The 23,287-nt window shown below is 43.3% G+C and overlaps 1 protein-coding gene across 3 annotated transcripts in view; it reads right to left on the bottom strand.

Moving 5' to 3' along the window:
* LSM14A (LSM14A mRNA processing body assembly factor) overlaps positions 1 to 23,287 on the bottom strand; it is a 192,023-nt gene that overhangs the window by 65,853 nt on the left and 102,883 nt on the right. Inside the window, exon 4 of one of the 3 annotated variants that reach the window (XM_029608364.1) lies at positions 11,635 to 11,751. The exons of 1 other annotated variant lie outside the window; for it this stretch is intronic. In XM_029608364.1, the coding sequence (XP_029464224.1) occupies positions 11,635 to 11,751 (117 nt within the window). Of the gene's footprint in view, positions 1 to 11,634; positions 11,755 to 23,287 lie in introns of all 3 variants that reach the window. One more of the 3 variants, XM_029608363.1, reaches the window with a different exon arrangement.

Here is a 23,287-nt window from a genome sequence, read left to right as displayed (position 1 = left end):
TGCCCATGAGAGGGAGAATGCGTCTCTGGGTTGGAGTGCTTGCTGCGAATGAGAGAGCAGTAGTTCTCCACTTTGCGGTTTTGTGGGGACGCAAAGAAGTCTATCAGAGGATATACCCATTGTTGGAAGAAGGAGTTCGCTACCGAGGGGTTGAGAGACCACTCGTGCGGTTGAAAGACGCGACTCAGCTTGTCTGCCAGCACATTGTCCACTCCCGGCAAGTAGGTGGCCCTGAGGTTCATCAAATGGGAGAGAGCTTCCGCCCAAATCTGCACAGCTTCCTGACACAGAAGGAAGAAGCCCGTGCCTCCCTGCTTGCTGAATTACCACATGGCCACCTGGTTGTCCGTCTGAATCAGGATGACGATTTGAGAGGCGATCCTGAAAAGCCCTGAGAGCATATCTGATTGCTCGAAGCTCCAGGAAATTTATTTGGTGTTTGGCTTCCTCTGGAGACCAAGATCCTTGTGTCTGCAGATCGGCCACGTGGGCTCCCCATCCGAGGTTGGAAGCATTGGTGGTGAGAGTGATTTGAGGGTCTGGAGCCTGGAAGGGCAAGCCCTGGAGGAGATTGATCTGATTTTTCCACCAGGCGAGAGACAGACGGAGTGAGTCGGTGACGTGGACAACGGTCGACAGGGGCTGAATGGATTGAGTCCATTGAGACCTTAGAGTCCAGTGCATGAGTCTCATGGCCAAGCGGGCCATTGGTGTGACATGGACTGAGGACGCCATGTGTCCCAGGAGGACGAGAAATTGGCGTGCAGTCACAGAGTGCTGAGACTGCAACTGGTGAGCAAGAGCCACAAAAGTTAGTGCTCGTTATCAAAGCAGGAAAGCCCTTGCCTGCAAGGTGTCCAAGTCTGCCCCAATGAACGACAAGGTTTGAGATGGGACTAAGTAGGATTTGTCGTAGTTGACGAGAAATCCTAATGAAATTAGAGTGTGTAAGGTTAGATTGAGGGACGACAGAGCAGCTTGCTGAGTGGGAGCCCTAATTAACCAATCGTCCAGCTAGGGGTAGACGTGAACACCATGGGTTCTGAGGAAGGCTGCGACGACTACGAGGCATTTTGTAAAGACTCGTGGCGCAGACGCTAGGCCAAATGGAAGCACTCGATATTGATAGTGCTTGGGGCCTACTAGAAACCTCAGGTATTTGCGATGAGATGGAGTTATCTCAATATGAGTATATGCGTCCTGGAGGTCCAGAGAGCAGAGCCAGTCTCCTCTTTGTAGAAGAGGTAGAAGCGAGCCCAAGGTGACCATCTTGAACTTTTCTCGTTGGAGGTACTTGTTGAGGGCCTGTAGGTCCAGAATAGTGTATTAAGTTGTGTATGATGGAAAGAATTTTGTATTGAAATCGGACACTGACGGGAAGCCAGTGCAAGCCTTGCAATATTGGTGTTATATGATCTCTGATTTTTGGGGGATTAGAAAGTACTGGGAATAGAACCCTAAGCCGTGCTGAGAGTATGGTATGGGTTCTATTGCTTTGGACTGGAGAAGGAGGGAGACCTCTTGATCCAGAAGAATGGCGTGATCGGATGTTCTCCACATCGGTAGAGGTGGGGAGTCCGGAGGCATGGAGAGAAAGTTCAGATGGTAATCCTGAGCAATTATTGCCAATACTCATTGGTCTGAGGTGATTGAGTGCCATTTGTTGTGGAAGTGGCACAATCAACCTCCCACTGGTATGTGAGGCAGTCGAATCTGGCTGCTGCTCTTTAGGTGGAAGTCAAAAACCTGAAGCAGGCCCTGATTGAGGAGCTACTTCTGGCTTTTGTTTACATGTTTGACGAGACTGCGGCTTTTGATAAGGTCTTGTGGCACGGGATCTGGTTGTTGGCAGGTAGGACTTCTTCGGGCGGAAGAAGGCCTTCTTAGAGTCCTTCCTGAAGGGCTGTTTTAAAGAGAAGTCGAAGGGCATCAGAGAGCTGTATTAGGGTCTCATGATGTTCCTTTAGTTCCGCCACTGTCCGTTGAATCTGTTCGCCAAACAGATTATCTCCGACACAAGGCAGGTCGGATAACCTGTCTTGTACTTCCGGGCGAAGGTGAGAAGACGAGCCAGGCCCACCTTCTCGCTGAAACAGCAGCTGCAGATACTCTAGTAGAAGTATCAGAGATGTCATAAGATGTTCTGATCTCATGTTTGCCTGCCTCAAAACCCTTGTTTACTAGGGTTTGTAATTGTTCTTGAAATTGCTGAGGCAGGGAGTCCGAGAAGTCCTGTACCTGCTTAAAAATGACCCTATTATATTGGGTCATATAAAGCTAATAGGCGGCAATCCGGGAGATGAGCATGGACCCTTGGAAGACTCGGCGACCGATGGCATCTAGGAACTAATGTTCCTTGCCAGGTGGAACAGAAGAGTGAGGCTTCGAACTTTTTGCTCTCTTCTGTGCAGACTCCACCAATACAGAGTGGTGATCTAACTGTGATTTCTGAAAGCCTGGAGCTAACAGCACCAAATAGGTAGTGTCAGCTTTCCTGTGATCTGGAGAAATGGAGCCAAGATGTTCCTAGTTCTTCTTCAGGAGATCCAGAAGAACCTGGTGGATAGGGATTAGAGGTGATTACTTTAAGGGCATCCAGGAATTGGAGCAACTCCATCATCTGGTGCCTATCATCCTGTTCAGTCTGTAATTGGAAGGGAACCAATTCAGACATTTCCTTCACAAAATTTATAAAGGCACTCTGGAGGAGAACGCTTCCTACTTTCAGTGGGTGAAGGTAAATAATCGGTGTCTGGAGAGGAATCATCAGTCCAGGTATCATAAGGATCAGCACCTGTCCCTCTAGGAACTAGAGGGGGATGGGAAGGTGGGATACCTGAAGGTCCTGGTCTAGGCTCTGAAGGAATCGAAGGCACCGATGAAGGCATCGCAGGCATCGATGGATGGCTCGGTGGCGCCGATGGACGTATCGGCACCGATGGTTGGATCGGTGGCGAGAGATGTATCGGCATCGATGGCTGAGGCAAAACTCCGGATGGAGGGATGTGGAACGGTGTTTCTCCTCCCGATGACTCTAAGTAGGGAGGGCACTGGAGCCATCGGAGACCCGTGATCCATCGGTGGAAAAGCGGTCAGGAGCGCTTCCATCCTGGAGAGCAGCGGTGCCAGCGCTGCAGGAATTGGGTCGATGGTCGGTTCCGCAATCGGCACCGGTGTCGGAGGAACCTGAAGTCGTTGCATCACCTTGTCGATTGCCTCCTGAACCATCCGGTCCAGTTCTTCTCGGAGACCTGGAGCAAGCAACCCCAGCTCCAGAACAGAAGAGGGAGGGGGAGGCATAGCCGGAGGGACCACATTAAAGGCGGAGTCGCAGCTCTCGATCCCCTGTCGGGTGAGGGTTGCCTCGGTGACCCGGTCACAGAAACGGTCGGTGCCTTTTCTGGACGGGGTTTCTTCGACAGCAGCTCGGACGATGGCAAGGTCGATTATTTCGCTCCCTCAATGGTCCGAGACTTACTGTGTCGATGGCGATGTTTGTCCCTGCAATCCCCTCAGTCCCGAGAGGGAGAAGAGGGTGTCGATGGCCGAGAAGTCGTCGATGCAAAGCGCTCACCGGCCGGTAGTCGATGCTGGCATGAAGTTGACGGTGCCGGCTCTGAGAATGTCGATGTAATGGACGGAGTTTGGGTTTGAGCACGGAAGAGAAGTGCCATCTTCTCCATTCTGGACTTGCGACCTTTTGGTGTCATTAGGGCGCATTTGGTGCAGGTCAAGACATCGTGCTCACATCCTAGACACATTACACAAACTTTATGGGGGTCTGTGATAGACATGCATATAGGGAAAAATAACCCATGCTATAATTACACAATGTTGGGTTCCATATTAGGTGCTACAACCCAAGAAAGAGATCTAGGTGTCATAGTGGATAACACATTGAAATAGTCGGTGCAGTGTGCTGTGGCAGTCAAAAAAAGCAAACAGAATGTTGGGAATTATTAGAAAAGGAATGATGAATAAAACGGAAAATGTCATAATGCCTCTGTATCGCTCCATGGTGAGACCGCACCTTGAATACTGTGTACAATTCTGGTCGCCGCATCTCAAAAAAGATATAATTGCGATGGAGAAGGTACAGAGAAGGGCTACCAAAATGATAAAGGGAATGGAACAACTCCCCTATGAGGAAAGACTAAAGAGGTTAGGACTTTTCAGCTTGGAGAAGAGACGACTGAGGGGGGATATGATAGAGGTGTTTAAAATCATGAGAGGTCTAGAACGGGTAGATGTGAATCGGTTATTTACTCTTTCGGATAGTAGAAAGACTAGGGGGCACTCCATGAAGTTAGCATGGGGCACATTTAAAACTAATCGGAGAAAGTTCTTTTTTACTCAACGCACAATTAAACTCTGGAATTTGTTGCCAGAGAATGTGGTTCGTGCAGTTAGTATAGCTGTGTTTAAAAAAGGATTGGTTAAGTTCTTGGAGGAGAAGTCCATTACCTGCTATTAAGTTCACTTAGAGAATAGCCACTGCCATTAGCAATGGTTACATGGAATAGACTTAGTTTTTGGGTACTTGCCAGGTTCTTGTGGCCTGGATTGGCCACTGTTGAAAACAGGATGCTGGGCTTGATGGACCCTTGGTCTGACCCAGTATGGCATTTTCTTATGTTCTTATGTTCTTATGGTGCGGGTACAGTCCGAGCACGGACGGAACCCCAACGCCATGGCAAAAATCGAGCCACAGTACGTTTGACGGCCAGTAGGCCACGAGGGCCAAACTCAACGGAAATCAACGGAAAACAGGTAAAAACTTACCGGAGTACCGTGCTCTGAAAAAATTTAGAGGAGGGACCCCTGTGGGGCAAATTAACTTTTAGTAATTCTGTGAGGAAAATTCCTGTCAGGAATCTCTGCAGAGCTCCTTTACCGCGAGGCTACTGATGCGCAGAAAAAAGAAGACTGAAGGGGGACCCCTGCTGGCTGCAGGGTTGGTGCCATGCTGGGCATGCCCAGTAGGGGCCAGTCAAAGTTCTGGAAACTTTGAAAGAAGTTTCCTGTGATTGGGCTCCATCCTGTGATGTCACCCATATGTGAGGACTACAATCCTGCTTGTCCTGTGAGAATACTGTGCTCTCTACCTCCATCTGCTAAGGAAGAACAATTCACTAGTCTGGACTGGTATAGCAGATAAGGAGTAAACAGAATGTGATGAGATAAAGACTATATGGCCCATCCACATCTCTTGCCTAGTTTTATAAACCTTGCCTCTCCCTCAAAGAGCCCCTGTGCTTGTCCCATATGTTCTTGAATTCAGACATTGTGCTCGTCTCCACCACTTCCACAAAGACTTTCCAGTGGGAGCACAGAGGAGAGGATCACCTTGCTGGTGGGCTGAAAGGAATCAGTAAGTTTTTGCTTGGGACATTGTCTTTTTCAAAAGTATTGGGGCAAAGTTAACTATTTGGGATTATGTAGTGTGTTTGTGCTTTCAATAATCAGTAAGGCAGCGAATAAACAAGTTAGACTGTATTTTTAAACGGTAAGTCAGTAAGGCATCTAGTAAGCAGAACTGAGTGTTTGTATTAAAAAAAAAAAAAAAAAAAGAAGCAGCCAGAAGCTAAAAATAAGCTAGGAGCAGTGTATACCTAAGTAAAAAGGTTGAAAAGTTCAGTTCAGTTACTCACCTTGGAAAGCTATTGAGGTAATGTGATTTGGTTTGATTAGGTACCAACATTTGATAATCAAGAGAGCAGTGAGTCACTCTGGCTGACTAACTGAAGTTAGACTGTTTGGATTTCCCAACCCTCCCACCCCTAGCTCATCCTTTATAGGTAGGTGCCGCTTTCACAAAAAAAATCCCCCAAAACTGAGAGTTTGATCAGTCCCTTGTAGGCCACTACCAGACACATAGTGAATTCACTAATACATTTAAAGGACGTTAATTAGAGACATTCCTACTCCCATAGCAACCTAAAACTTAAGAACTGAACAAAACTGAGATGAAGGCAGCAGCAAGAGGAGGGCTTCCCAGCCTTTTGCATCAAGTGTCACATGTATGATTTTCTACCCGCCGGTGAGAAGTTGTACATGTGCATGCAATGCAAAGAGCTCCTGGCTCTCAGAGAACGAGTCCGATCTCTGGAAGCTAGAGTGGTAGACCTGGAGGAGCTGAGGCAGACAAAGAGGTATATAGATGAGACCTTCAGGGACATAGTAGCCAAGTCCCAACTTCAGACTGGCAACCCTGGTGCTGCCTTGGAGGAAGAAAGTCTCATGATTGGAGGGCATCAACCGGGTGCAGCAGGAAAGGATCCTGTAGCAAGGACCTGCTCTCCAGGTGATGCACTGTCCTTTTGCACCGAGGATATCTCCCCAAGGCCTACTGCCCAAGAGGGAAGGTTTAGGTCGGCCGTCATAGTTGGTGATTCGATTATTAGGAATGTAGATAGCTGGGTGGCTGGTGGGCGTGAGGATCACCTGGTAACATGCCTACCTGGTGCGAAAGTGGCGGACCTCACGCATCACCTAGATAGGATTTTAGACAGTGCTGGGGAGGAGCCGGCTGTCGTGGTACATGTGGGCAACAACGACATAGGAAAATGTGGGAGGGAGGTTCTGGAAGCCAAATTTAGGCTCTTAGGTAGAAAGCTTAAATCCAGAACCTCCAGGGTAGCATGCTCTGAAATGCTCCCTGTTCCATGCGCAGGTCACCAGAAGCAGGCAGAGCTCCGGAGTCTCAATGTGTGGATGAGACGATGGTGCAAGGAAGAGGGATTCAGTTTTGTTAGGAACTGGGGAACCTTTTGGGGAAGGGGGAGTCTCTTCCGAAGGGATGGGTTCCACCTTAACCAGGGTGGAACCAGACTGCTGGTGCTAACCTTTAAAAAGGAGATAGAGCAGCTTTTAAAAACTAGAACAAAGGAGAAAGCCGACAGTCGCTCAGCAGCGCATGGTTCGGAGAGAGGTATCTTCAAAGGATACTAATGATGCATTAAAATTAGGGCATCCCAACAGTGAGGTTCCAATAATAAGAAAAGTAGTCCAAGTATCTGTAACTAAAAACCTCACCCAAGCTAAAAAAAAGTCTAACTTATCCCTATCAATTAAAAAGCAGAATGAAAATACAAACAAAAAACAAACTTTGAAATATTTGTATGCTAATGCCAGAAATCTAAGAAGATGGGAGAATTAGAATGTATAGCAGTGAATGATGACAAACATAATTGGCATCTCAGAGACATGGTGGAAGGAGGACAATCAATGGGACAGTGCTATACCGGGGTACAAATTATATCGCAATGACAGACAGGAGCACCCGGGAGGAGGTGTGGCGCTTTATGTCCGGGATGGCATAGAGTCCAATGGGATAAACATCCTGCATGAGACTAAATGCAAAATTGAATCTTTATGGGTAGAAATCCCTTGTTTGTCGGGGAAGACTATAGTGATAGGAGTATACTACTGTCCACCTGGTCAAGATGGTGAGACGGGACAGTGAAATGCTAAGAGAAATTAGGGAAGCTAACCAAATTGGTAGTGCAGTAATAATGGGAGACTTCAATTACCCCAATATTGACTGGGTAAATGTATCATCGGGATATGCTAGAGAGATAACGTTCCTGGATGGAATAAATGATAGCTTTAGGGAGCAATTCGTTCAGGAACCGACGAGGGAGCAATTTTAGATCTAATTCTCAGTGGAGCACAGAATTTGGTGAGAGAGGTAACGGTGGTGGGGCCACTTGGCAATAGTGATCATAATATGATCAAATTTGAATTAATGACTGGAAGAGGAACAGTATGCAAATCCACAGCTCTCGTGCTAAATTTTCAAAAGGGAAACTGATAAAATGAGAAAAACTGTTGGAAAAAAAACTGAAAGGAGCAGCTAGAAAAGTAAAAAGTGTGCAAGAGGCGTGGTCATTGTTACAAAAAATACCATTCTAGAAGCACAGTCCAGATGTATTCCACACATTAAGAAAGGTGGAAAGAAGGCAAAACGATTACCGGCATGGTTAAAAGGGGAGGTGAAAGAAGCTATTTTAGCCAAAAGATGTTCATTCAAAAATTGGAAGAAGGATCCAACAGAAGAAAATAGGATAATGCATAAACGTTGGCAAGTTAAATGTAAGACATTGATAAGAAAGGCTAAGAGAGAATTTGAAAATAAGTTGGCCGTAGAGGCAAAAACTCACAGTAAAATTTTTAAATATATCGGAAGCAGAAAGCCTGTGAGGGAGTCAGTTGGACCGTTAGATGATCAAGGGGTTGAAGGGGCACTTAGAGAAGATAAGGCCATCACGGAAAGATTAAATGATTTCTTTGCTTCCTTGTTTACAGAAGATGATGTGGGGGAGGTACCCGTAATGGAGAAGGTTTTCATGGGTAATGATTCAGATGGAATGAACCAAATCACGGTGAAGCTAGAAGATGTGGTAGACCTGATTGACAAACTGAAAAGTAGTAAATCACCTGGACCAGATGGTTACACCCCAGAGTTCTGAAGGAACTAAAAAATGAAATTTCAGACCTATTAGTAAAAATTTGTAACCTATCATTAAAATTAAAAAGGGCTCCAGGGGCGATCTGGGAAAATACAGACCGGTTAGCCTGACTTCTGTGCCAGGAAAAATAGTGGGAAGTGTTCTAAACATCAAAATCACAGAACATATAGAAAGGCATGGTTTAATGGAACAACGTCAGCATGGCTTTACCCAAGGCAAGTCTTGCCACATAAATCTGCTTCACTTTTTTGAAGGAGTTAATAAACATGTGGATAAAGGTGAACCAGTAGATGTAGTAAACTTTGATTTTCAGAAGGCATTTGACAAAGTTCCTCATGAGAGGCTTCTAGGAAAAGTAAAAAGTCATGGGATAGGTAGTGATGTCCTTTTGTGCATTACAAACCATCTAAAAGACAGGAAACAGAGAGTAGGATTAAATGGACAATTTTCTCAGTGGAAGGGAGTGGACAGTGTAGTGCCTCAGGGATCTGTATTGGGACCCTTACTTTTCAATATATTTATAAATGATCTGGAAAGAAATACGACAAGTGAGATAATCAAATTTGCAGATGACACAAAATTGTTCAGAGTAGTTAAATCACAAGCAGATTGTGATAAATTGCAGGAAGACCTTGAGACTGGAAAATTGGGCATCAAAATGGCAGATGAAATTTAATGTGGATTAGTGCAAGGTGATGCATATAGGGAAAAATAACCCATGCTATAGTTACACAATGTTAGATTCCATATGAGGTGCTACTACCCAAGAAAGATCTAGGCGTCATAATGGATAACACATTGAAATCGTCGGTTCAATGTGCTGCAGCAGTCAAAAAAGCAAACAGAATGTTGGGAATTATTAGAAAGGGAATGGTGAATAAAATGGAAAAATGTCATAATGCCTCTGTATCGCTCCATGGTGAGACCGCACCTTGAATACTGTGTACAATTCTGGTCGCCGCATCTCAAAAAAGATATAATTGCGATGGAGAAGGTACAGAGAAGGGCTACCCAAAATGATAAGGTGAATGGAACAGCTCCCCTATGAGGAAAGACTAAAGAGGTTAGGACTTTTCAGCTTGGAGAAGAGACGGCTGAGGGGGGATATGATAGAGGTGTTTAAAATCATGAGAGGTCTAGAATGGGAAGATGTGAATCGGTTATTTACTCTTTCGGATAATAGAAAGACTAGGGGGCACTCCATGAAGTTAGCATGTGGCACATTTAAAACTAATCGGAGAAAGTTCTTTTTCATTCAACGCACAATTAAACTCTGGAATTTGTTGCCAGAGGATGTGGTTAGTGCAGTTAGTATAGCTGTGTTTAAAAAACGATTGGATAAGTTCTTGGAGGAGAAGTCCATTACTTGCTATTAAGTTGACTTAGAAAATAGCCACTGCTATTACTAGCAACAGTAACATGGAATAGACTTAGTTTTTGGGTACTTGCCAGGTTCTTATGGCCTGGATTGGCCACTGTTGGAAACAGGATGCTGGGCTTGATAGACCCTTGGTTATGACTGTTCCATGAATCCACTACTCTCTTTGTAAATTACACCAGCCTCTACCTCCTTTCACCCTCATCCTATGACCCCTTGTTCTAAAGTCTCCTTTCCAATAAAAGTGGCCCATTGACATTTTCAATACTCAGAACCTGTTTTTTTGCTTTCAAGAGTTCTTTTAATTGATTTATTTCAAAGGAAATATGTTGTCCCTCGAAGTTTTAACACACATTTACATGGATATTTTATTGTCATTATTGCTCCTATTGCATCAGCTTCCGGTTTTAAAGATAGAAAAGCCTTACGGGTAGCTGAGTATTTTTTGCTAGGTCTGGAAATATCCTGACCTTACTACCCAGGAAATTATCATCCATTTTTTTAAAATAAGCTTTCATCACTAAATGTTTATCCTGTTCAGATTGAAAAGTTATCAATAATGTGATGTGTGTGAGTATCTCCACTTGGGATTCTTCTAAAAACTTAGTTAGATTTTGAAAATCTATAGGGTTTCCCACTATGTTCTCATTATTAGAGATTTGCTTACTTGATAAGGTAATTAAATATAAAGGTAGACTCTTATATAACCAACTTCATCAGGTTTTATTTTTTTCAAAAATGTTTCTTGAATTTCCCCTAATCAATCTACACAGAAATTTCTTGCAAGTATTGCCTCTATGATGTTTTAGCAATGACATAGGCTGAGATAAGAAAACAATTTTTCTCCTGAAATATTTTCTATGTTTGATTGAAGACTACTCAAGTGCTATGATATGCTATTGTATTTCAAGTGCAAAGTGTATTTGTTTACTTTGTAAATGTTAAAAATTTAATAAAGAGATAATTTAAAAAAAAAGTGGCCCAAGCTCCTGTGTATTATTCCTTGGAGGTATTTAAATGTTTCTATTGTATCTTCCCTTTTCCTAAGGGTATACACATTTAAATCTGTCCCCATATACTTTATATGTTGACTATTTTAGTAGCTGCCTTCTGGTTAGGTGGTTTATATCCTTTTCAAGGTGTGGTCTCCAGAATACACTACTATAAACATAGTTTAGGAGACTACTGTATTTTTCATTCTTAACCCTGGAATGCAAGCCAACGTAATGGATCCAAATGTTATAGAGGCGCTTTAGATGCTCTTAAGAAAATATTCTTTTGCTAAATACTATGATCATGATCGCTTCATCTAATCTCCCTAACAATGAGATGTGCTTCCATGTTTCTGTTTTTCTAGTCTCTTTATTTGCATATTTAAATATGCAAATAAAGAGACTAAATAAATAAATAAACTAATCCCCTTATTGCATAAGGGGATTAGTTGGCGCCTCTACAACCCGCGTCCAACTGCAGGTTATACAGTGCGCTGGGCTCAGCACACTGTATTTTATCCGCCCCTGAGTTCTTCTGAATGCATTAACTGGGCTTGGAGGTGGCCAACTTTGGGCATCTCCAAACCCTGCCCTCTTAAGCTCCTCCTCCATAAGAAACAGGAAAAGAGAAAAAGGCTACTGCTACCTTTTCTCATAACCTGGGTATGTTTAATTGAAGTTTAACAAAAAGCTGACAGGGAAAGATTTTCATTTCCCAAAAACACCCATCCCCGCAATCTGTACTCACAGTAAAAAAACCAAACAAAAAAAAACATGTTTTTCCATCACATACCTTGAGATAACTGTGTTTTTAATGATCTTGCATCTGTGGAATAATTGGAAACAACTGTACTAGTCTGAGACACAGAAGCACTATTTGATTCTGCTCCAAAGGATGTCAAGGAACTACCTGCTTTAAAACACACAAAAAAAATCCAAGAGGTAAAATTTAAGAGAGATCACCTACATTTTGTACATACATAAAATACACTGACCAGTTCAGAATTTTCAAATTAACAATGACCCTGCTCTTAGGTACATCACTCAGTAAATTACACCTAAACAAACTTATTTCTACCAATAAGTATTATGGTGTAAGGCTTAACAAGAAATAACCAAATTTCAAGTCTATTAGGATGGAAACGTGATCTATCTAGCTAGTCCCAAATAACCCGGAGAAAGCAGAGTTGCTTATCTGTAACAGGTGTTCAAGGACAGCAGGATGTTAGTCCTCACACATGGGTGACATCATCAGATGGAGCACCAATGTGGAAAACATGTCAAAGTTTCATGAACTCTGACTTCCCACACACTTTGTGAGCCCAGCATGCCCCATACCTCATGTCCATGCAGTGTCCCTCTTCAGTCTGTTTTTTTTTGTTTTTGTTTTTTAATTTATACTTTGATTTCTCATACATTTTACAATGAAAAGAAAATAAGCAAAATTGGCTTCTAATACATCACATTCAAATTTAAGAAAACAATATCAATTCCACATTTCCAATAATTAAGTCCACATTATGGGGCGCTTACAAAAGGGATAGATAATCATAGGAAAATAATCATACATTTATGAACATCTCAGGAGAGTATACACTTTTCTGACCAGTATACAATATATCCATATAAACGATTACAACTCCCTCAACTACCTTTATCCTTAAGAAAAATTTCTAGATGAGAAGGATCAAGGAAAACAAACTTATTTTTGTGTAGTGTTATAATACACTTACACGGAAATTTGAGGAAAAAGGTGGCTCCAAGAGCCAACACTCGTCGTCTCATCAAAAGAAATTGTTTCCTTCTCATCTGAGTATTTCTCGATACATCAGGGAAGACTTGAACTCTTACCACAGAACAATTTTTGCAGGACTAGATTTTTGTCCTATTCAGCAACAAAGGTAACTATCAAAGTTGCCCTTGTTGGGATGTTATCTTCAGAAGCCTCAAGAAATGATGTTAAATTAGGGCTGTTGTCAACTAACACATCTATTCCACCTTCTGGGGCTATACCTTCTCTCCTGGAATTTGATAGGTATAGAAACATAGAAATGACGGCAGAAGACCAAACGGCCCATCCAGTCTGCCCAGCAAGCTTCACTCATCTGTTCTCTCATACTTATCTGTTTCTCTTAGCTCTTGGTTCTATTTCCCTTCCACCTCCACCATTAACGTAGAGAGCAGTGATGGAGCTGCATCCAAGTGAAATATCTAGCTTGATTAGTTAGGGGTAGTAGGGGTAGTAACCACCGCAATAAGCAAGCTACACCCATGCTTGTTTTACCCAGACTATGTTATACAGCCCTTATTGGTTGTTTTTCTTCTCCCCTGCCGTTGAAGCAGGGAGCTATGCTGGATATGCGTGAAGTATCAGTTTTTTTTTTTCTCCCCTGCCATTGAAGCAGAGAGCTATGCTGGATATGCGTGAAGCATCAGTTTTTCTTTTCCCCTGCTGTTGAAGCAGAGAGCTATGCTGGAAATGCGTGATGTATCAGCCTTTCTCCCATGCCGTTGAAGCAGAGAGCCATGCTGGATATGCATCGAAAGTTGAAGCAGAGAGCCATGCTGGATATGCATCGAAAGTGAAGTATCAGGCACATTTGGTTTGGGGTAGTAACTGCCGTAACAAGCCAGCTACTCCCCGCTTTGTGAGTGTGAACCCTTTTTTCTTCTCCCTTGCCGTTGAAGCAGAGAGCTCTGCTGGATGTGTGAAGTATCAGTTTTTTCTTCTCCCCTGCCGTTGAAGCAGAGAACTATGCTGTATATGCATTGAAAGTGAAGTATCAGGCTTATTTGGTTTGGGGTAGTAACCGCCGTAACAAGCCAGCTACTCCCCTCTTTGTGAGTGCAAATCCTTTTTTCCACGTTTCCTCTTGCTGTTGAAGCTTAGAGCGATGTTGGAGTCACAGTAAGCATGTATATGTTTATTGAATAAGGGTATTGTCTCCAGGCAGTAGCCATCATTCTGGCGAGTCACCCACTCTTCATTGGCGGCCTCTTGACTTTATGGATCCACAGTGTTTATCCCACGCCTCTTTGAAGTCCTTCACAGTTCTGGTCTTCACCACATCCTCCGGAAGGGCATTCCAGGCATCCACCACCCTCTCCGTGAAGAAATACTTCCTGACATTGGTTCTGAATCTTCCTCCCTGGAGCTTCAAATCGTGACCCCTGGTTCTGCTGATTTTTTTCCTACGGAAAAGGTTTGTCGTTGTCTTTGGATCATTAAAACCTTTCAAGTATCTGAAAGTCTGTATCATATCATGAAAGCCTATCATGAAAGTATCTGAAAGTCTGTATCATATCATGAAAGCCTTTCCAGACACAAATTGAACTTTCTCTCAACCAAATCAACTAAGACCTCCCCTCAGGGTAAACATAAACTCTAACAACTCCATAATGTTATTTCTCATTAAATGAGCAGGTTTTTTATGTTGCTTTTATTATCTACGGTATATTATATACGGTATATCATATATACGGTATGTTATATATTATATATTATATTTTATTATATTATATAAATTTATTATATACGGTATATTACCTTGTTACTCTTTTTATCACATTGTTAATTTTCTATCGCTTTCCTTACTTTCCAAGTTACTTTATGTCCCTGTTTTATTGTAACTGCTATTTCTTCTTATATCACATGTTAATGTTCTAAGTTTTTCTCCTCTTGTCACACCCTGTTAATTGTAAACCGACATGATGCGACTCCCATCGCGAATGCCGGTATATAAAAAATTAAAATAAATAAATAAATAAATAAATAAATATCACCTCTGCTCCTCCTTTCCTCCAGGGTGTACATATTTAGATTCTTCAATCTCTCCTCGTACGTCATCCGATGAAGATCCTCCACCTTCCTGGTCGCCCTTCTCTGTACTGCTTCCATCTTGTCTTTGTCTTTTTGTAGATACGGTCTCCAGAACTGAACACAGTACTCCAGGTGAGGCCTCACCAAGGACCTGTACAAGGGGATAATCACTTCCCTTTTCTTACTCAATATTCCTCTCTCTATGCAGCCCAGCATTCTTCTGGCTTTTGCTATCGCCTTGTCGCATTGTTTCGCAGACTTCATATCATTAGACACTATCACCCCAAGGTCCCTCTCCTGCTCCGTGCACATCAGCCTTCCCCCCCCCCATCAAATACAGTTCATTCGGATTTCCACTCCCCATATGCATGACTTTGCACTTCTTGGCATTGAATCTCAGCTGCCATATCTTCGACCACTCTTCCAGTTTCCTTAAATCCCGTCTCATTCTCTCCACTCCTTCCGGCGTGTCCACTCTGTTGCAGATCTTAGTGTCGTCCGCAAAAAGACAAACCTTACCTTCTATCCCGTCTGCAATGTCGCTCACAAAGATATTGAACAGGACCGGTCCCAACACCGATCCTTGCGGTACACCACTTAAAACTGCTCTCTCTTCAGAGAAAGTACCATTTACCATCACACATTGTCTTCTGTCCGTCAACCAATTTGCAATCCAGGTCACCACCTCGGCACTCACTCCCAAGCTTCTCGTTTTATTCACCAGTCTCCTGTGCGGAACCGTATCAAAAGCTTTGCTGAAATCCAAGTAGATGACATCGAGCGCTCTTCCTTGATCCAATTCCTTGGTTACCCAGTCAAAGAAGTCAATCAGATTTGTCTGACAGGATCTTCCCCTGGTGAATCCATGTTGCCTCTGGTCCATCAATTCTCCGGACTGTAGATATTTCACTATTCTCTCTTTCAGCAGTGATTCCATTACTTTTCCCACCACCGAAGTGAGGCTAACCGGTCTGTAGTTACCAGCCTCCTCTCTGTTCCCACTCTTGTGAAGCGGGACCACCACCGCTCTTCTCCAATCTCTCGGCACCACTCCCGTTTCTAGGGATCTATTGAACAGGTCACACAGCGGACCCGCCAGAACATCTCTGAGCTCCCTCAGTATCCTTGGATGAATCCCATCAGGCCCCATGGCTTTGTCCACTTTCAGATTCTTTAGCTTTTCCCATACATTTTCTACTGTAAAAGGATTATCATCTATTCCACTTCCCTCCAGTTCCTTGTTGTGTAGAGATGGTCCTTCTCCAGGGTCTTCTTTAGTGAACACAGAACTGAAGTATTCGTTTAATATTTCTGCCAATTCTTCGTCTCTCTCCACACATTGATCATTACCACCTTTTAATTTCACAATACCACTATGGACTTTTCTCTTTTCGCTGATTTATCTGAAAAATGTTTTGTCACCATTTTTTATCTCCTTGGCAATCCTCTCTTCCGCTTGACTTTTTGCCAACTTGATTAATTTCTTTGTCTCCCTCAGTTGAATCAAATATTCTTCTTTATGTTCCTCCCTTTGGGATCTTTTATATTTCTTGAATGCTGTTCTTTTAGCTTTAATTTTGTCAGCTACCTCCTTTGAGAACCAGATAGGTTTCAATTTTCTTTTGCTTTTCTTTACATTTCTAACATATAGAGTAGTTGCCTTGGTGATTGCTCCTTTTAGATTGGTCCACTGCTGCTCCACATCTCTCTCGTTCTCCCATCCTTTTAGTTCTACGTCCAGGTACTTCCCCATTTCCTCAAAGTCTGTGTTTTTGAACTGTAAAACTCGGGTCTTTGTGGTTCTTTTCCCTATTCTTTTAGTGATATTAAACCATACCGTTTGATGATCACTGGTGCTGAGGTGGGTGCCCACCTGGACATCGGAGACATTATCTCCATTAGTGAGCACTAAGTCGAGTATAGCTCCTTCTCTCGTGGGTTCCAACACCATTTGTTTGAACAAAGATACTTGCATGGCATCCACTATCGCTCTACTATTTTTAGTTTCTGCAGATGGGATTTTCCAGTCTACATCTGGCATATTAAAGTCACCCACGATCACCACTTCTCCCTTCTTACCTATCTTATGGATGTCTTCAACCAGATCTCTGTCCAGCTCTTCCTTTTGGTTTGGAGGCCTGTAAACCACTCCAATATAAATGGATGCTCCGTCATCTTTTTTTAGGTCGACCCATAGTGCTTCTTCCTTGCCCCAACTTCCTTGCAGCTCAGATGCTTGGATGTTGTTTCTGACATAAAGAGCCACACCTCCCCCTTTTCTATCCTCTCTGTCCTTCCTTAACAAGTTATAGCCTGGTATTGTTGTATCCCAATCATGAGATTCTGTGAACCATGTCTCTGTGATAGCAACAATGTCCAATTCTGCCTCAGTCATTAGGGCCTGCAGATCTGGGATTTTATTTCCCAAACTATGAGCATTTGTGGTCATAGCCTTCCAGGTACTCTCTTTAAGGTTATTGCTTTTCCTGGACTCCTTATGAGACTCTATTTGAGATTTGTTATTCACTTCACTCTTTCCTTTTGCAGTTGTGCCACTGTTGACAGAGTTGTCCATCTCAATTAGATTTTTCTTTTGTTTATGGATCTTGAAATTCTGCATGCATTATGTTTGTTTTCTCTTTTCTGGTAACACTAAAGGTTTTTCTCAAGAACTTCTTCAGTTTTTAATATAGAGAAGGCTTGTTGTTCTTTTTGCATTTGGTACATTGTGTGTCTCCTCATCACAGGTCTAATTCTACCAGAGCCCACTGTAATCCTGGATATTAAAGAATTTCTTAATGACCTGTTTGAGTGGGAGGGTGTATCTGTTGGCTGTCCATCTGTCAAGAATGGGTGACTGTGGGTCCTACCTGAGCCTAATGAATCACTTTTTCTTGACTTCTGGTTTTTCTGTGATGTTGGGGAATTATTTTCTGAGTAATGCAATGTGGGTGTAATTCTTGTAATTGAAACTAATTGAGCTTAACCTCAGTCAGCTCCTTTTTCAAGGAAGAGAGTGTGGGGGAGGAGTTTGGCTTTCCAGGCAGCTGGAAAACCACGTCATGGAAGAAAAACTCCATTGCCACGTCTGACTGTTTTCTCCTTAGGCCTATAAAGAAAATGTTTGCTCCGACCGCAGCATATGAAAAGCCCCCAGCTAACAGGAAGTCAGCAGGAAACATATTTAGTGCAAAGCTCTTGCAGCAGCTCATGACCTACTTGCATTTATGTGCCTTTCACACCTAGATAGTTTAGAACAAATGACCAGCTAATGACCTCCCCCCTCCCTGCCTGAAGACTGACCGCTTGCACCTACTGCCCACTTGCACCCACGTAGTAAAAGGTCAGCATAAACATTTATGTGGAAATATTGTAGCAGGAAATATGTGACGTATGTATCATATCAAATACTATGAGATCATTTACAATAAAAGAGCAGCCTTCCCAAAAGCCTGGGAGAGCACGCTTCACCCTGAAGACCGTCTGAGGTGTTTTCATTGCGACAAGAGAGTTATGCACAAATTGGGCAAGCTCTAAGTTTCCAGATGCTTTCCCTCAGAATAAAGGCTCCACAGCAGTTACATTGGATAGTCCTCATTTTGGTAAGTTTTGATTTTTGATGAATAGCAATTATGGAAATACTAATTTACCTTGTTGCCATTTATGAATATAGGCAGGTTATATAAGAAACACAAACCTAGGGGTGGGTGGGTGTTAAACAGTTAAAGCAGACTACAGCACTCCCAACTTTCTATTTCAGTTGTGCTTCTTTTTACAGAAAGTGCACTAGGTTTGGCAAATATAATGCCCTACTTCTAAGCACAGATAACAACAGATAACAACCAAAATGGACTTAACTTTAGCAGGAAAGGTTCTGGTTCAGGTAGATCCCAGCTCCAAAGTGAATTCAGTTCCCAATGCACATGAGGCTCTGGCAACTTAATCCAATTACTGCCTCCCCTGCAAACCCAGGCTGAGGGGGAAGGGACTGCTTTGAACTAATGGCTGAAACAGTTAAAGCAGACTACAGCACTCCCAACTTTCTATTTCAGTTGTGCTTCTTTTTATCTTAGAAATAAGAATTTCTGATGTAATACTCAATATTTCTCTAAGATATTTTTTTGAATAATTCTTGCGCCGATAATCTAGTAACGGGAAAATTTAGAAAACGTAAATTTTTCCTCCGCATATCATTTTCTAACCCTTCCAAATTTTTATATATAACCAAAGTGTCTTTGATGAAAGTAGTCCCAATAGTCTGTAGAGCTGTTATCTGGGAGTTCATAGCAGTATTAGCAATTTCAATTTGTTCTATTCTTTTCCTGTGGTCGTTCAGTTCCCCTTTTATCTCACTAGAGAAAACAGTAGCTTGGGCCATGGATTGAGATATCCTCCTTTCCATGTTTGTAATCGCTTTCCAGATGTCTACTAGAGATATGTTCTCTGGGTCTGGTGCAGCCATTCCCTCCTCCACACCTTCAATACTGGCTGCAGCCTGGTCCAGAAGATCTTTATCCCTATCTTCAGCTATTACCACCCCACCTGTGTTAGGGGTATCTAAAGGATTTACCCCTACACTACTTGAGGTACTTATGGATATCTGATCATGGGCGGGACTCGCTGTAGCCCCAGACGAAAGAGAAAGATTTTGGGGGGCCTCCTTAGAGGTATAACTCACCCTTCTTATTAAGTGTGAGTCCATCGGTCCTCTTTGTTCTTTTGCCACCGGTGTAGATGTTAAAACCTTCATTTTCCGCTTCTTCCCCATTTTAAAATGAAAGACTCTTCCTCCTCAAACTTTTCTCCAGGGGCGCGCCCCTTTGGCACGCGGCTTCAGCTGCGCGCCGGCGGCTCTGCTATTTAAATGCAGTCAGCTGGCGTCTGGTAATGATGACGTCGGGTGGGGCGGGAGACAGCTCTCTGGCTCACCGGCACAGTCCCGTTCGCCCTCGCTCCCTCTCAGGTGCAGTTCTCCTCAGCTTAGGCTCCCCTCTTCAGTCTGTTTTTATATAATTCTGTTATAAAAGATAGGAGAAACCCAACTCAACAGGGTGGTGGGCAGGTTTCGTGAGGACTAACATCCTACTGTCCTCTGAGAACACCTGTTACAGGTAAGCAACTCTGCTTTCTCCTAGGGCAAGCAGGAAGGTAGTCCTCACACATGGGTGAATCGCTAGCTACAGGCTGCTCCCCAACACAAAAAAGGACCAAGAGACACCCAACCAGGTGTCAAAGGGCACAACAGTATGGTCAGTAACAGAGAAGGGAGACAGCTTGAACCCAAACAAGTCCCAGGTGGGTGACAGTTGGGTACTACACCTCAAACTGATTCCGAAGGACAGATTGGCCAAACCTACTGTTGTGTCAGCCATCCCTATCCAGGTAATATTGAGATATGAATGTTGAAGAAAACTCCACATTGCAGCCTTGCAGATCTCCTCCATGGGAACTGCTCACAAGCGAGCCATCGAAACTGCCATGGCTCAGACAGAATGAGCCTTGACATGACCCCAAGATTCAGTCTCACCTGAACATAACAGAAGGAGATGCAATCTGCTAGCCAATTCAATAATGTGCTTGGAAATTGTAATGCTCAACCTATTCTTATAAAAAGAAATGATAAGTTGGGCTGACGGTCTATGAGCTTCTGTCCATGCCAGATAGAAGGCTAAGGCTCACTTGCAGACCAAACTGTGCAGGGTTCATTCACCTTGGTGCGAATGAGGCCTGGGAAAGAATGTTAGCAGGACGATGGACTGGTTAAGATGGAAGCCCGTCACTAACTTAGGTAGGAACTTAGGGTGCATATGCAAGACCACCTTGACATGATAAAACGGTGTAAGCTGGATAAGTAACTAAGGTCTGAAGTTCGCTGACCCTGTGAGCTGAAGTGACTGCAACCAAAAATATAACCTTCCAAGTCAGGTACTTCAGGTCAAAGGTGTGCAGTGGCTCAAAAGGTGCTTTAAAACAGCTGAGCTATCACCACGTTTAGGTCCCAAAACACAGCAGGAGGCTTCAATTGAAACAGGCCCCGCAAGAACTGTAGAACTATAGGCTGTACAGAGAAGGGAGTACCATCTAAACATGGTGATATGCGCCAACTACACTCAGATGAACTCTAATGGAATTGGTTTTCAAACCAGTCTCCGGTAAGTATAGAAGGTAATCAAGCAGTTTTTCTGTGGGGCAGGAGAAAAGATTTAAGGCCTTATGTTCATACCATATGGAAAATCTCCTCCACTTCAGTCTATAGGATTTTCTAGTGGAAAGCTTTCTATAAGCCACCAGGGCCCAGGAGCCAAGAGACATCCTCTGATAGATTGAGATGGTTGCAGAACTCAATGCCATCTCAAAATCATAGATCGCATGCCCATTCCAGGCTCTTATGCACCAGCAACATGAGGGCATCCTGCTGCTGCTGAGGCACCTCCTGCATTGCTTCCAGATGTCCTGCAAGTACTGGCTCATGTAGAGCTGATAGGAAGCTATGCGGGCAATGAGCATGGCTCCCTATAAGAACATGCCATATTGGGTCAGACCAAGGGTCCATCAAGCCCAGCATCCTATTTCCAACAGTGGCCAATCCAGGCTACAAGTACCTGGCAGGTACCCTATAACATCTTTCTCCCAAGAACACCCACCTGTCTGTGATCCTTTCCCAGGCACACTGAGTAATGGGTCCGAGAACACTTTACAAGAATCCCAGCCTCATTAAAATATAGATGAGATGGAATTATAATGTGTTAATGCTAACCTATTAGGAAATTGTTTTGAATACAGTCATTGGTATAGAAATTAGGGGTGTTACCCCTATATAAAGCCAGGTATGAGTGAATGATTTTTGAGAGAACTGATATTGTTCTACTGCATGATGACCTGTTCTCTCTAAGATATTAGAGGGTTTTTTTTGTTTTTTTTAAAATAAAAAAGCAAGTTTGATTACGGTAAACTGTGTTTTGCGTAGATAGCAGGGAATTTAGCCATGCATCGTGGGTGACATCATCGAAGAGCTTTGAAGGGCGCATGACCTCGGCTTCCCGCGCTCCTCGAGCTTCACCTCAGTTGGTTTTCCAAACTAAGTGCTAGTGTAGGTGTTGAAATGAAAGGATGGCTGTCCAGGGAGGCGGGAGGGAATGCTAGGCTAAATACCCTGTTATCTATGGAAAACACCGTTTACGGTAAGCATAACTTGCTTTTTTCTGTCGATAAGCAGGGCATTTAGCCATGCATCGTGGGAGTCCCAAGCTCATAGGTTGCAGAGATGAAATTGAAGACAAAAATTTTTTTTATTTTTTTTTTTTTTGCAACTTATGGAACGTGGAAAGCCATCAAAGGCTTTGAAACAGTTTGAAGAACTGCGGATCCCAATGAGAAATCCGATGCGGATTGTTGGTCAAGGCAATAGTGTGAAGTAAAGGTATGAATGGAAGACCAGGTTGCTGCCCTGCAAATGTCTTGGATAGGCACTCCCTAGATATGTGCTATTGAAGCAGCAGTTGCCCTGATTTGGTGAGCTTTAACCGGAGTGATAAGAGGTATTGACTTCTTAAGAGTAGCAGTATTGTATGCAAGCCGTAAGCCAATTAGAAAGCATTCTTTTAGAAACTGGTTGTCCCGGGTTGAAGGAAATAAACAATTGAGAGGAATGCCAGATTAGATCAGTTCTGTTTTTGTAATAGGCTAAAGCTCTCTTACAGTCCAACATATGAAGAGGCCTTTGTCGATCGTCAGAATGTGGTTTTGGGCAAAAGACTGGTAAGGAGATTGTTTTGTTTAAATGAATGGCCAATACCACCTTTGGTAGAAAAGAAGGGTGAGTTCGTAGTAAGACCATATCATGGTGAAACTGTAGATATGGAAAGTTGACTACCAGTGCCTGTAGTTCACTTATTCTTCTCGCTGAAGTGATGGCTACCAAGAAAAGAACTTTCCAGGTTAGGAACTTCAACGAAGAGGAGGACATGGGTTCAAATGGAGGATTCATTAATGCTTTGAGGACTAAATCAATATTCCATGGAACTACTGGCTTTTTAATGAGCGGGTGCAGGCGAAGCAAGCCTTTCATAAATTTGGAAATTAAAGGATGAGAAGATATGGAGCAGCCGTCATCCGTGGCATGATAAGCTACTATAGCACTGAGGTGCACTCTAATGGATGTTATTGCTAGTCCTGAAAGGGACAAGCTGTGCAGATAGGTTAATAGCGTCTTTGGAGGACAAGAAAAGGGGTCGATTCTTCTGAGGCTGCACCAATTAGAATATCTTTTCCATTTGAATGCATAATTTCTTCTGGTGGAAGGTTTCCTGGATGCAATAAGAACCTATGTGATGCTTGGGGAGAGATCCAGTGAGCTTAATATTTGCCATTCAACCTCCACGGTGTCAAGTGAAGGGAGGACTGCATGGGGTGAATCAGACTCCCTCCCGTCCTGTGAAAGGAGAAAGGGGTCTTTAGTCAGTCGCATTGGAAGATTGATTGAAAGAAGAAGATATACGTACCATGGTTGTCTCGGCCATGCAGGAGCTGTGAGCATTAAATCCGCTCTGTCCACAATACATTTTTGTATTGTGCGCGAGATTAGAGGTATGGGAGGAAGGCATATAGGAGGCCGCTCCCCCACGGA

The sequence above is a fragment of the Rhinatrema bivittatum genome, chromosome 7 (assembly GCF_901001135.1).
Source record: "Rhinatrema bivittatum chromosome 7, aRhiBiv1.1, whole genome shotgun sequence".
Classification (NCBI taxonomy): Eukaryota; Metazoa; Chordata; class Amphibia; order Gymnophiona; family Rhinatrematidae; genus Rhinatrema; species Rhinatrema bivittatum.
The sequence above is the reverse complement of the archived record's forward strand: the minus strand, read 5'-3'. Positions and strand labels throughout refer to the sequence as shown.